Source organism: Calypte anna, chromosome 3 (assembly GCF_003957555.1).
Source record: "Calypte anna isolate BGI_N300 chromosome 3, bCalAnn1_v1.p, whole genome shotgun sequence".
NCBI lineage: Eukaryota > Metazoa > Chordata > Aves > Apodiformes > Trochilidae > Calypte > Calypte anna.
The window spans coordinates 60,975,719-60,989,560 of record NC_044246.1 but is presented as its reverse complement, the minus strand read 5'-3'; the positions used below and the strand labels follow the sequence as shown (position 1 = coordinate 60,989,560).

Here is a 13,842-nt window from a genome sequence, read left to right as displayed (position 1 = left end):
GTCCATTACTAAGCACTTGTTTCAAAGCCATGCACTCTCAGGCAGTAACTGCTGGGATTTCCAGACATGCAGGAGTGAAGAGGAGCATGTTAGGCAGCAGAGGAGGCTGTGGGAAAAATTGAGGAGAGTGCCTCTGCTTTGTGTGGGCACAGAAAAGAGTCACCATGTGGGTATGGCCAATTTGTTCTGCATAACAAATTCAGAAAGAAAATGAAGCATTCTCACCCTGGTGCCAAAGCTGTGGGCTACAGACACTCATGGCAGTATCCCAATAAGTCATTCTTGCTACTCGGGATACTTGCTATTTTGCTCATCTCAAAATTCCTGTTTAGCAAACTCAGGATTACTGTTAAAAAAAATGTTTCTGCATGAAGAAAATAGTGAAAACTCATCATCCTGCAAATTATAGGTCAGGCCCCACCATTTTAAAACACAAAAATTATTGCAGTAGACTTTCAGTGATCATCATATAATTAAATGGTGGTAGCAAGTAAATCTTTAATTTCTGCCACTTCAAAACATCACATGTATTTGCATCTGAAGTAGTGAAGTGCTCACGTCAACTCACAGTTGTGTTTTTTAAATGAGGACAGTTAAAATACTATCTTTTTAAATGTTTCATATGGAACAATAATGCATGATGCATGCAGTAATCCAGAAAATTTGTTAATATGCCTCTAGGCTGCTCTAGAATTTCCACTTAAAATAATGAAAAGGCTCACATTTAATTTTATCTTTTTGATAGCCAGTACTACAGGCATTATTAAACATAACAGTTACAAATATACATACACCTTTCATCAGAAGGAATGGCACTGCTTTATCTTCACAACAAAAGGGAGTTATTTTGACAAAATATCAAATGCTCTTGAGAGGAGTGCCCTGGCCATCCTCAGATGCTGGGATACTTGGGTACCTCCAGCCCTCCCTTTAGCAGGGTGGGGCAGGACGCTGGCCTCCTCACCTCAAACACCTGTGACTCCAGGAAGTTCAGAGTCCCGTGGGTTCCCTTCTGGCACAGGAGATCTAACAAATAAAATGAAGCCACTGGCCTGGCCAGGGCCATGGTGCAGTCATTAAGCTGAGCTAGCACTTCTCTTTCCACATACAGCACAAATTTGTATGGACTCATATTGAAGGGCTTTTTTTGCCCACAAACCTGGTGTCAGCACCTTCACCTAAGTTTAAAAAAAGGCTTTTTTCAAATGGGGTCACAGCACTGGTTTGGTGAACAGCTCAGAGAATTAAGCATAGTAACACTACTTTGAATTTAGCTAGTATTTCTATTAGTATTTGTCTTCTGCTCAAAAGGCAGGCTAATGTCATCCTTTTCCAGGAACTAAGCTGAGCTATTAAACAGCCAGGTGATGTCTCCAGGTAGCTGAGAGGAAGAGAGACCAAGACTGCTGGTGCTCTGTCTCCTACCTCCTCCTTACAGCAGCAAACAGACTGGAATCATCTCTAAAGACATCTGGCAGGAGTAAACATGCAGCAGTCATTTTTGTATTGGTGAAAGGCAAGGATTTCTATTAAATTACAAATAAAAATGTTTCAGTACTGCAGTCTTGCATTGGGTGTTACCATGTGAGGGGTGACCTCTAATATAGATAAAAATGTAAAAAGTGTGAGTGCTAGGAGGATGGAAACAGGCTTTTTTCAGTTATGTCCAATGATAGAACAGGTGGTAATGGATACAAGCTTAAGTATCAGAGGTTCTACATAAATATAAGGAAGAATTTTTTCACTGTGAGGGTGACAGGACACTGTCACAGGCTGCCCAGGGAGGTTATGGAGTCTCCTTCTCTGGAGACATTCAAAACCCACCTGGATGTGTTCCTGTGTGACCTGCTCTCGTAGGGGGGGTTGCACTCAATGATCTTTTGAGGTCAATTCCAACCCTTAACTTTCTCTAATTTTCTGTGATAGCCTCAGAAAAGTGGACTGCAGCCAGTTAAATAAATAGTTAACAGCTCACCAGTGGAACTATTGTTCATCCCTTTTTGAAGAGTAGTTTGTACCACAGTGAAGGTTTTTAGGTGCCCCAACTGCTGACAATGGGCAATAGTATTCAGATAAGTCATGACACTCTGCTACTCAGTATTAGAGTTAAATTTCTCTCGCAATAAGTAAGCTTTTGGCTTGTGTCTAGTGGAGTTTGACAACTGAGTAACCCTGCCCTCAAACTCCTCTCTCCCCAGTAGATCAGATGTCACTGGGGAGCTCTGTTGCCAAAGGACTCCACTTTGAAGGCTGTGGTACAAGCTGCTGCTGCAGCACCTGCAGGGATGTGGTACCCACTGTGCATCTGGTTCAGCTGTTAATGACTAACATTTCTTTTGCAGGTCAGACTTCTGGTGGTGTGTGTTTCACTGACTATGTCTTGTCAGGTAGTTATTATCTAGGTGCCAAGTCCAGCTGTAAGAAAAAATGGGAAAGTAAAGGCCATCTTCACTAAAGTATAAGTTAAAATCTTTGTAGGCACATTGTAGAAGAAAAAAGTCAATTACTTGCAACATACATAGCTGTCTAAGGCTAAAGGTATGAGGTAGAAAGTCCATAAATACTTCCTGGGTCTGGCTGTTCTTTAATACTTTTTAATCTGTCACAAGCTACTGACTACTCATGTTTTTTAAGCTCAAAGGAAGAAAAGTATTTCAATCTACTCTACTTACTTCTTTAGGAAACAACCCAGTAATAAAAGGAGCACAACTGCTATAGGAATTACACACATTCATACTGTTGGCTCTGATTTGGTATCCTGGGATCATGTGTATTTGCTAGAAAGCAACAGTAAAAGGAGGACTTTTCACAGAATTAAGCTCACGCATAGGCATAGAATCATAGAATTGGCTGGGTTGGAAGGGACCTCTGAAATCATCAAGTCCAACCCTTGATCTACTACTGTGGTGGTTACCAGACCATGGCACTGAGTGCCACATCCAGTTTCTTTTTAAATATCTCCAGGGACAGAGAATCCACTACTTCTCTGGGCAGCCCATTCCAATGCCTGATCACCCTCTCCGTAAAGAAATTCTTTCTAATATCTAACCTAAAACTCCCCCGGCACAACTTAAGACCATGCCCTCCTGTCTTGCTGAGAGTTGCCTGGGAAAAGAGACCAACTCCCCCCTGGCTACCCCCTCCTTTCAGGAAGTTGTAGAGAGTGATGAGGTCTCTCCTGAGCCTCCTCCAGGCTGAACAGCCCCAGCTCCCTCAGTCTCTCCTCATAGGATCTGTGCTCGAGTCCCTTCACCAGCCTGGTTGCCCTCCTTTGGACCCGCTCCAGCACCTCAATCTCCTTCCTGAACTGAGGGTCCCAGAACTGGACACAGTACTCGAGGTGTGGCCTCACCAATGCTGAATACAGGGGCAGAATCACTTCCTTGGACCTGCTGGCCACGCTGTTCCTGATACAGGCCAGGAATCTACATCTATACCTGCATCTACAGGTGCAGCTTGGGAAGAACGAAGTTTGTGAGTAACTCCTTCAATGTTTTGTCCCTGTATAACCATGCTCTGAGACTTTTCAGACTGAGAGAAGTTGAGTGACGGCTCCCTGGCAGCCAGCAAGCCAAACACATCAAGGTAGCTGCACCTCTTTGCATGAGTGTGGTAACTGCTCACCAGGGGTATCAGTTTGTGCACTGGGTGCTGCTGTCCCCGCAGAGGCGGGTGCTGAAAACACAGGTAACTACTTCCCTTATTTCACTGGGATGAAGGCTTCAGCCACAGAACCAGTACGTCTCTTTTCAAAGGAAATCATCTCTTTTTATGGGACTGTTTCTAAACCAGAAAATTCATTTTCTGCATATAAATTTTGAAAATAATAAGCATTCTTTTACATACTTAGAAACACAAAATTCTGGTCATCTTATTTTAAGGAAGTTACTAACTTCATCAAACCTGCAATCTTTTATTCAATAGGAAAAAAGTTTCAGTGCCTGACTGACTGACTTAATTTTCCCAGTAATTTCTTAGCTTTTATTCTTAGTGCTTCCCCATCACTATATATTTTTTGAGAAATTGACATTTTAAAACATTTTTGCAGCAAAATTAGAGCTAGTTTAGTTAATAAGTAGGAATAATTAGCTACCAAAAAACTGATATTCAGAGCTCAAAGGATTTGTGCTGACATTTCAGAATGTCTTCCTCTGTGTGCCACTTCAGATTTTCTTGCAGCATGATGTTAATTGGATTATTCTTCACCAGATAGAAAGATATTATGCTACCTGAATAGATCTCCAAAATCTCAACTGTTTTCTTATGAATGTCCATCTGTGTGAGAAACTAGAACTCCCTGAAAAGCTAAAAGAAAAAGAAGAAATCAGTATTATTGTGATCCTCAAAACCAAAACTGTACACATCAAGCACATGCTTTGGTGACAGGGTAAGACTATCATAGTAAAATAAAATGATAAACTAAAGGGGATGGTTCCATTTCTCTTCAAATCAGAGAATAAACTACATCAAGTAATGCCAAAATACGTCAAATAACCCACGAGTATTGTGTGTGGCAGGTTTAACATAGGACTGGTGAATCTTTTGGTGTGGAGTTAGCAGCAAAAATATATATTAGATTAAATTAGAACAGTGTTGATGACTACATCTAGTGATGACTGGAAATATCTAGTAAAATACATGCCTATGGTTGTATCACATCTGTAATATGGAATTCAATGTCATTATTTTAAAAAAGCTCTAGTATCTGATAGGGCATCTTAAGAAAGGAAATAGTCTAAGAATATCTTTAAAGGTGCCTTATCCCTGATCATCCTTTTCCATATTCTATTGTCGCATTCATTGTTATCCACCTCTTTTCAGTTCCTCTTGAGTTTTCATATATTTTTGCTTAAGCCATTTAATGTGTAAATCCATTGCACTTCCTTCAAGATGAACAAGTTCTTCCTATGAAGAAATGTACAGAACCATCACAAATCAGTTATACTTTTTGATATCTGATGTGTTTTGTGTGATTTTACTGTAGTCAAGCTCAGCAGAAGGGAGCTCAGTATGAGCTCTGTAAACTCATCCTCATACTCTAATAGTTATATTAAGATCTGTTTTCATATTATACTACAGTTATCAGCCAAGTCTCTCAAGCTGCAATTACATATTTGTGGATATTGATGAAATTCCTGTGTCTGGTTTGCCTAATTGTGGCTTAATGGAAATTAGTAGGCAGTTCTAATGAGAACTTGGTGTTTAGCAATATTAGCTCTGTAGTGCCAAGAGAAGTAGTCTTTTCTTCTTATACAGATCCTAAAAGCAAGACAACTGGCTTTCACATTTATGCAACTGATGTTATTTACCCCCAAGGACACCAACTGAACCAAGAAAACTCTTAATTAGCATTATTTGAGTGGTTTGACTGTTAGTATTTTCAGTAAGTTATTTTGTACTTGAAGATATAATTAACAGCCTTCCTCAAAATTACTATCATTGTCCCTGCTGTAATTCCAAACCCTGTAATTACTAAGAGAAGTCACTATCCAAAGCAGTACATCCATGGCAGTAGCCTGGGGCTGTTTAATTTATATCAGAGGATGCAGTGAATTTGTCAATTGAAACAAACCTTAGAGGCATTATGAGATGCAGTATAGCAATACTGAAGCATTATTACTACAGTTACCACTCTCAGGCTGCATTTACACTGACTTTTCCCATGAGTGTTGCCACCGGTGCCACTGTCACCTATGTCAGTGGTGGCCTGTGGGTCAATGCCAGGGAAGTTGAGACAACTTCTGTTTTCCAGAACATTCTGACATAGAGCTGTGAAACATGCAACATGCAAAAATTGCTTCACAGTGTTCTGCATGTGTAATTAAACTTTTCAGCATAATTAACATCCTGTCCTAAATTGTGCATGTTGTATTCCAAGAGTGGTTGCAGAAGGTACGCAGTTATCTCCCTCCTGGTGTATATCCATGGATTTCAACAGCCATTGGAATTTCAGAAGAAAATCATAAAATCACAGAATCATAGAATTGGCTGGGTTGGAAGGGACCTCTGAGATCATCAAGTCCAACCCATGAACCACCGCTGCAGTTACCAGACCATGGCACTGAGTGCCACATCCAGTCTCTTTTTAAATATCTCCAGACACGGAGAATCCACTACTTCCCTGGGCAGCCCATTCCAATGCCTGATCGCCCTCTCGGTAAAGAAATTCTTTCTAATGTCCAACCTGATGTGGAGCACAGTGGGTCATTTCCAGAGGGGTTTTCACCAGTAGTGCCTTACTTGCAGAGGCAGAAAAGCAAAACAAACTCAGCCTAGTGCACTGTAACCACAGACAAACTGATTGGGTTGCTTAGAAACAAACACCAAGGAGAAAAGTTTTGACCTTTTGTCCACCTTATTATCTCCATCCCCCTTGTCAAGCAAATACTGCTTGAGTTGATGGACTTTCCATGTAGTAAGCTTTGTCCTTGAGAACTGTGGAAGTCTAATGACATATTAATAAGTTAAAGGAGACCATTTGACATTTTTTGTAAACATCAATGGTGAGCTACCAATAAAAATACATACAGCAGTGCAATAAGGAAGAATTGCTGTCATACTTGCTTATTAGGAAAAAGAAGCATGATGGAAATCCAGACTTCTGGAAAGCCGGACACTGTGTAAGTCATTCATTGCCTATGAGTAACACACACAAGGGTCAAGTCTTAGAATTGGTTTTCTTGCATCATGGTCTATAAGCTCTTCATATTTATAACCTGCACTTCTAGGCTGAAAAGGGTATCAGTAGCTCTTTAGCAAGCTTGTTTAAACTAATAGTGGATGTAATTGGCTTTCCGTACCGTGCCACAGAACACATCTTGAAACTTTAGCCTTAGGAGTCACTGGTGTTTCAGAGTTTACTTCTGATTTCTAAAGTGCAGTGGGAGCATAAATAAAATACTTTGAGGATGGACAATGGTAAGCATGATGTAAAACACTCAGCCTGTTGTAAAACTACACTGCTTGCAATGGAAGAGCAAGCAAGGACTGAGTTCTAGGGTTGGCACTAGCAAACAAAGTAGCTATGATTCTGGGGATTCCTTGCCTATACACGGTGGCAGATTTGTGCTCTTTTTATCATATAATTTCATTTTTTCTCTGGACAGTTTCATTCCTACTAAGGAGAGCAATATATAGTGTTGTGTAAATGCTGATTAGCTAATTCTTGGGAAGATAGATTACCTGCATCATTGCATATTTTTAATTACAACTGATTTCATGCAAGAGGTGCACATTTAGCCATCAAGAACAGAATAGAACAATAGAACCTCAGCCATACAGCACGTCAGATGGCAGTGACTGTCTTTGGCAGACCTAGCATGGAGTTAAGAGAATAGTGAATTTAGATGTTTGTGGATGAGTAATTGTTTCCAGCCAACCTAGCTGAAAATCTAAAGGGCAAAAGCATTCTGATTTATGTTGTTCATTATTTCTATGCATAGTTTCATTCAAATAAAATGTGAAGGTTTCCAACAGAGCAGGAAAGTTGGTGGCACTTGAGCTGGACACAAATTATTTCTGACCCCATGATTTATTAGATTATAACATCAAAATAAGTTTTTGCTTTTATGAAAAAATTACAAAATACCATGCTTGTAGCAGAATGTGTTCCCTGTGCAACCTACTTTCTAACTCAGTTTCCAATACTTTTTTCCTATTTTGCAAATAATTGTGGGGGTTTTTATCTAGTAAGTGCAATAAATAAATATAAATTCAATCACAACTAAGTGAAGGATTAATTTGGAAAGTTTTAGTGTTCTCCCTTTTGTTTTTAGATTGTGAACAGGTTGATTCTTAAGGCAAGTAGAATGGAGTTAACTGAGAGATGGCTTTCTTTTGGCTTACCTCAGTGGGAGATCATTTTGCAATGTATTTTAGATTTTACTGGAAATTAGTTCAAGTGTGATTTAAAATATTTTGTAGTTAACTTTAACACTGCTGATGTGAACAGGAAGAATCTGGGTTTGGAAAGCAAGTTACTCAACTGGTCTTTCAGGTTATCACATGCTAATTTAGATCCTCTCCACTTCAACCATCAAAGCAAACCATCATTAGTGACAGCACAGCAATATTCCAGTAAAATTGTGACAATAAAGTTGAAATTATTTCAATACTCTGCAAAAAAAGTAATCCTATACAGACTGAAGCCAGGATGCCCTGTCTCAATGTCTATAGAAAACAAGCCAAAGGAAACAGGTCAGCATGTGGGCAGGAGAGAATTTAAAAATAACCTTTTTAAATGAGGAAACCTTTATTCCTGAGGTCATCCAAACTCATCTCGTCAGGTTTTAAATTGAGTGACCAGTAACATCCACTTCCAGTGCAGTGAAAAAGAGAATGTTAGTTGGTGATCTATCATTATTTTTATATAGGGCTTTGTCTTATTTGGCAATGTACATACTTTATAGAGTAAATAATTTCTTTTTAAATAATAAAAGTTTGATGAAAAAACTTCTTTCTAAAACAAATGAAACTTGACTTCAGTGCCTGTAAAAAAGCCAAGATGCCATTTTGTCACAAGATCCTGAGAAAAACTGCAGAAAAGAGAAGCCAAAAGGATGCAGAAAGAGAGTTAACAAGGTAAGCAGAGGACATCCAGCACTTGTATGTCAGCATATCCTAGACCTTCCCAGAGGGATGGTGCTGCCAAGGCTCTCAGCTCTTCTGCTCGATTCACAGGCAAAGGATGACAGCAGGACGGGGCCCATCCCCATCCCTGAATGCCCATGCCCACATCCTTAACTTCTTGGTGTCTCAGAAACGTGTGAGACACCAACAGAGTGGCCAAGAGATGTAAAAGCCACACAGGTTGTAGGGCTCTTCTCTCGCACTCCAGATACCTTTTGACAGTGACCTCCAGTTCATATTCACAGTTCTGCTTAGAACCATATACAAGGATTGTACTGAAATGCTCACATCAAAGGAAGAAAACATACATACATAAAGCATCTGGACTCCAAATCCCCCATGTGTCCCTTTTCCTGCAGCAAGAGGGTAGTTTGTAATTTGGTAAGAGGCTTTTAAATTTAAGCCACATTCCTTAAAGGACCTTGATTTTTCCCAAGATACAGTTAGAGATTATATTACTGTAATCTTGTAAAAAGCATCAGCTACTAGGGCACTTTTATTAAGACATTGCCATAGCTAAGCAAGTGAAGCTGCTACATCTTTTTGTTGGGGAAGAAGGGAGCAATTCTTATGCATGATGTGTATCACCCAGGTCTAAGCTTTTGAGTTACTGTTGAAAACCAACATCATAAATCCTAAAAGTCATTAGTGTCAACACCAAAGGGACATGACTGCCTAATCACAGAGAGATGAAAGCTCCTCTAGTGAGGACAGCAGGCACCTCTTGCTCTTTACAAGGGTTTACACCAGCTCCTGAATGGTAAAGGTAGCTTGGTTGTTGCTGATGACAAAGGTCAAGATCTCTTTTGAAGAATGACAACACAGTTTGAGAGACTGAATTCAGATAGGACCAGCAGAGATAAAGGGATGGATATGGGGACAATGCATGGTCTCCTGCTGGGCTGTTCGTTGCCAACCACGGATTCAGGTCCCTCACCTGGGATGCTCTGGGAATATTCCTTTGAGGGAATTCCTTTTAATGGAGACTATTCTGCTTGTTGGAAAGGGTAGAAATCATGTGATGGTAATGAGAACCATCTTCTGGAACAGCAGTGTCACACAGAAAGGTTCAGTGGTGCCAGCACTGAAAGGGAACTTGAATTACACCATACTTTGGGACTGGGTTGCTGTTGAGTAGGAGTGTTGGTACAGCTGTTGCATTGCCTTTCATTATTTCTGCTTTCAGCATCTTGTCAGCTCCTAGCAGCAGTTAATAATATTTCCTTTGAAAAAAGCTTTTCAAATTTTCTTTGCTAGATGCCAATGCATTCTCCAAGTCATGTTATTGCTTAGAGCATTGGTGCAATAACATTTCTTGACCACTGACTCTACTTGCATCAGTTAGCATCAAGGGCTCAAGGTACCTGCACAAGAGAGCCTGACAGCAGCAGTTTCAGTGTCTTGCTTCTGCCTAACCAGAGGATAGAATGCTTGCATACTTGCACTGGGACCATGGTGGGACCCTTGTTTGGGATAATCTTTTCCACTGATTGCATTTTGAAACTTCAGGATAAGAAACAGCTTTCATAATCTGAATCTTGTGTCCTGAGTTTTTAATACTGAAAAGTGGGTATTCCTGTTTTGTCTGGAATACATACAGACTCAAACAGAGTGTACAGAACAACTTTGAGTACAACTGTTGCAAGAAACAGCCCTTTTCCTGTGGTGACTTTCAGGTTCATCCTATTGACATTTAGTAAGATGAACAGTGGAGGAATAAGGAGGAATGCTTACACCAGGTTATGATCATTAGTAAGTGATGGTTTCCTAAAAAAAACTAAAACAAAAAACAAAAATTAAAAAACAAAACATCACCACCAACAAAACAAAACAAAAAACCCCACAGCCCAGACTGATGTGGAACAAGTCTGAATCTGGAAGGCAGGCAGTAAGCTGGACATGGCTCAGGACCCATCTTCTTGCCCCAGAGGGTGGGAGGGAACAGAGCAATGATTGCATTTGCATCACTTCTCATGTCCAAAAGCTAAACACAAAGACACATGAAACACCATGAGCAGGTTGCTTTCATGCAAAATGACCATGTAACTTAACACAGCAGAATTCACACTGATTTGTACTTAAATGAGATGTTTAATTAAAGCAGACCCTGCTTTAATTACGTGTAATTACCCTTTCCAGCCAGACAGGCACTTTCAAAGCTAGGCTTACATGCCAATGCTAACTGCAAACTTTCAAAGCCACCTAAGTCAGTTTATTCTGACCACAACTGCTTTTTGATTTGTAAGCTGCCAAACACACAGTATAAACCAAATACATGAAATCTATTTTCCATGGGACAGCCCATATTTCACACTTTATATTAACTCACAGAACAATGGAGACACTGAATGACATAAACAAGACATACACCAGGAATTCGTGTTTAAAGCTTTTGCTTTGACTCAAAGCATTTTGAAATATTAGTCAATCAACACCACCCACTATGCATGCACATCAAAGTTTTAGTGGAAAATTACATTACAACTGTACAGCCACAGAATGATCATTTGTATATGCACACTCACATTCTGGCTGTGCAGACATTCAAGCAGTTGATTTAGAGACTTCTAATCTTAGAGGAAGATCTGTGTGCTGTATTTACAGTATAGCTGGTACCTAATGCTGTACCTGCCAACAGTGCCCCTCAACCACAGGACTGACCCAAGAGTTTCTGCATTTCATGCACAAATACTTTAAGAGTTTTACAGGCTTTTTGATTCATTTGTGTTCCCTTTTCTCTTGCAGACACATTTTTTTTCCTCCTCATTCCACCCTTTTTCTCCAGTCACTGCCTCCCAGATCATATTTTCTCAGCAGCCCTTGAAATCTTATTTCAAGTTTCCAGATCCTGCAATGGCCTAGTCTTATTGACAAAATGATGTTAGTTATCAGCTCAAAGAAAACATATCCCTAAGAAATCTCTAACTTGCCTAATTTACCTAATTCATTTTAAAGGAACTGCACCTCACAGGTTAGACCTTTCTGGATCCTGATTAATTCTTTCATCAGAAAAGACAACTTCCAGATCATGATGAGCATAAAGCCAATGAGTTTTATTTCTGTAAAGCACCTGAAATTTTCCCATCATAATTCATTTCACAATGAACTCTAAGACCACTTTAGAGGCTCAGACTCCCAGCTCCAGTATGCCTGACTTTGGCAAAATGTTGTGCAGGTTGAGGAAGAGTAAAGGCAGAAGACAGCATAGATCACCTGCTTCACCCCATTAAGAAGCTGCCTTCCTTCAATAATCAGCTTCCTCATGCTAGCTGCTACAGAGCCTGTCTTCTAAATCAGCCTTGAACAAGGCACTTTGTGCAGGTTAACCCTTCCAGGACTTATCTGGCTCTGGGCATTTAAGATAATGTGTTCTTTTGGCCAAATTCAGGAAGCCCTTCATGCAGCTTTTCAACAACTCTACTCTTTAAAGCCAGGAGGACCATCTAATTTCTCCAAGTTCACTCTTCAGGGAACATGAGCCTCATTAGTTAAGGAAAGCCTCAGCCTTATGGCAGGCACAGTCTCACAAGCTTCACTGCTCTTGTACTGCAGGGTACCACCAAAGCAAGCACATTTGGTGGCCAGCTTCTACCTGGATACCTCCTGGTCCAGAGGTTTTCTCTGATTTTCACATGGCCCTCTTGGCACAGAAGTCTTCTATGATTTCCATCTGACCCTCTTGGCAGAGGATTTGTACATTCACCACTTTCAACATTGCTGCTTATCTTCCCTGCACAGGAGTAGTCCAACAGCAATAGTCCAACTTCCCGTTTCTTATCTCTACCTGATAAGCACAGAGAAAAGAGATGACTAGCTGGTGCCCCCCTTTAAAAATGGTTTCCATCATGTCATTTCTAGCTCTGCTGAGTGAGGCAAATATGCCCAGTTATCTTCAAACACCTACAGCTCTCTTAACCAATATCTTGTCAGAGCTAATTTCTCCTTTTCACAACTAACTCCAAATTTACTTGTGACAGCTTCAGAGAAGCCCTGATGACCTCACAAACACCCCGTCATAGGATGTAAAAACCTGAAGGCATTAGAAGAGGGACTGTACTCTCTCTCTCTCCACCTATGTTCAAGACCATGTACTAAAAGTCTTCTAGCCTGTTAATACCTTAAAATTCAGGCAACTTAAGATATTGTTGGCTTATCTCTTCACTGCCAGGTTTTCTCATCTAATAGCTGGGATACATTGAAGGAGCTTGATTCAGTTGCATAGATAGAGCTCTTTAGTGGCATTTGAGATGTCACAAAGGTGTCACAGTGTTAGCGTGGAGACAAACACATAACCACTCGGGAGAGGTTATATGTGGTGCTTTATTTCGAGGCCCCGGGGACCAGGGGTACGCACCCAAATCTGGCTCCGAAGTCGGTCACAGCGCGGCCACAATTTATCCCGAAAAATTTCACAATCTAATTACATATTCAACAGGTTACAGCATTTTCTAATACATATGCATGTGTAGGCTGCTTCATCAGTGAATTGCGACTCTGGCCCCTTCTGCGCTTGCGTGCCTCTCTCTGGAGGTCGTGGGGATGAAGTAAGTAGTCTTCCTCTGATGAAGTAAGACGTCTTCCTCGCTGTGTCCTTTTCACCTTCCTTCTCTTGTTTAATGTCTAGCTGGTGTGTGATTACTTCCAAATTGTTTTTACTACCAGCTTCCTTCTATCTCTACTCGACTAACTTTGATACGCAGAGTCTTACCCTTATCTCGCTACTTAAATGCTGAGTACATAGTTTTCCTACTCCCAACAAAGTACCATTCTTTACAAGGTAAAACTTTTACATGTTTCCACATTCTTATTTTCTTCTACCTCTAATTCTAAAATAATCAATTCTAAAATAATAAGATTCAGAATATATTTCTTTTGCTTTCTTTCTATCCCAACAACAGAAGCCTCTGGAAGTATTGGAATATGACACAGAGGAGGCCCATGCCCTTGCAGATTGGCTGGTGGAGCCATACAGGCTCCGGTGTGGGCATTTTACATCTGTCTTCAGCTAAATTACTTCATTGATTATGAAGTCACACTTTCAAAGGACAGCACCACAAGATCTCAAAAGTTCTGAAATGGACAATTTGCTGGTTGGTCACTACCTCTGTGATGACCAACCTACTGTTTGAACCACATGCTTTCATCATATGGAAGTCAATCCCATTCAGCTCTAATCACACCTCCCTTGCCACCACCTTTTTTTTTTTTTTTTTT

General features: G+C 40.4%; 1 protein-coding gene across 1 annotated transcript in view; it reads right to left on the bottom strand.

Moving 5' to 3' along the window:
* Nucleotides 1-892: 892 nt before the first annotated feature.
* The window catches only part of SAMD3 (sterile alpha motif domain containing 3), a 36,405-nt gene continuing 23,455 nt past the window's right edge, over nt 893-13,842 (bottom strand). Inside the window, 6 exon segments of the mRNA XM_030448046.1 lie at nt 893-1,178; nt 1,426-1,507; nt 4,134-4,307; nt 4,707-4,751; nt 4,754-4,826; nt 4,828-4,905. Of these exon segments, the coding sequence (XP_030303906.1) occupies nt 893-1,178; nt 1,426-1,507; nt 4,134-4,307; nt 4,707-4,751; nt 4,754-4,826; nt 4,828-4,905 (738 nt within the window).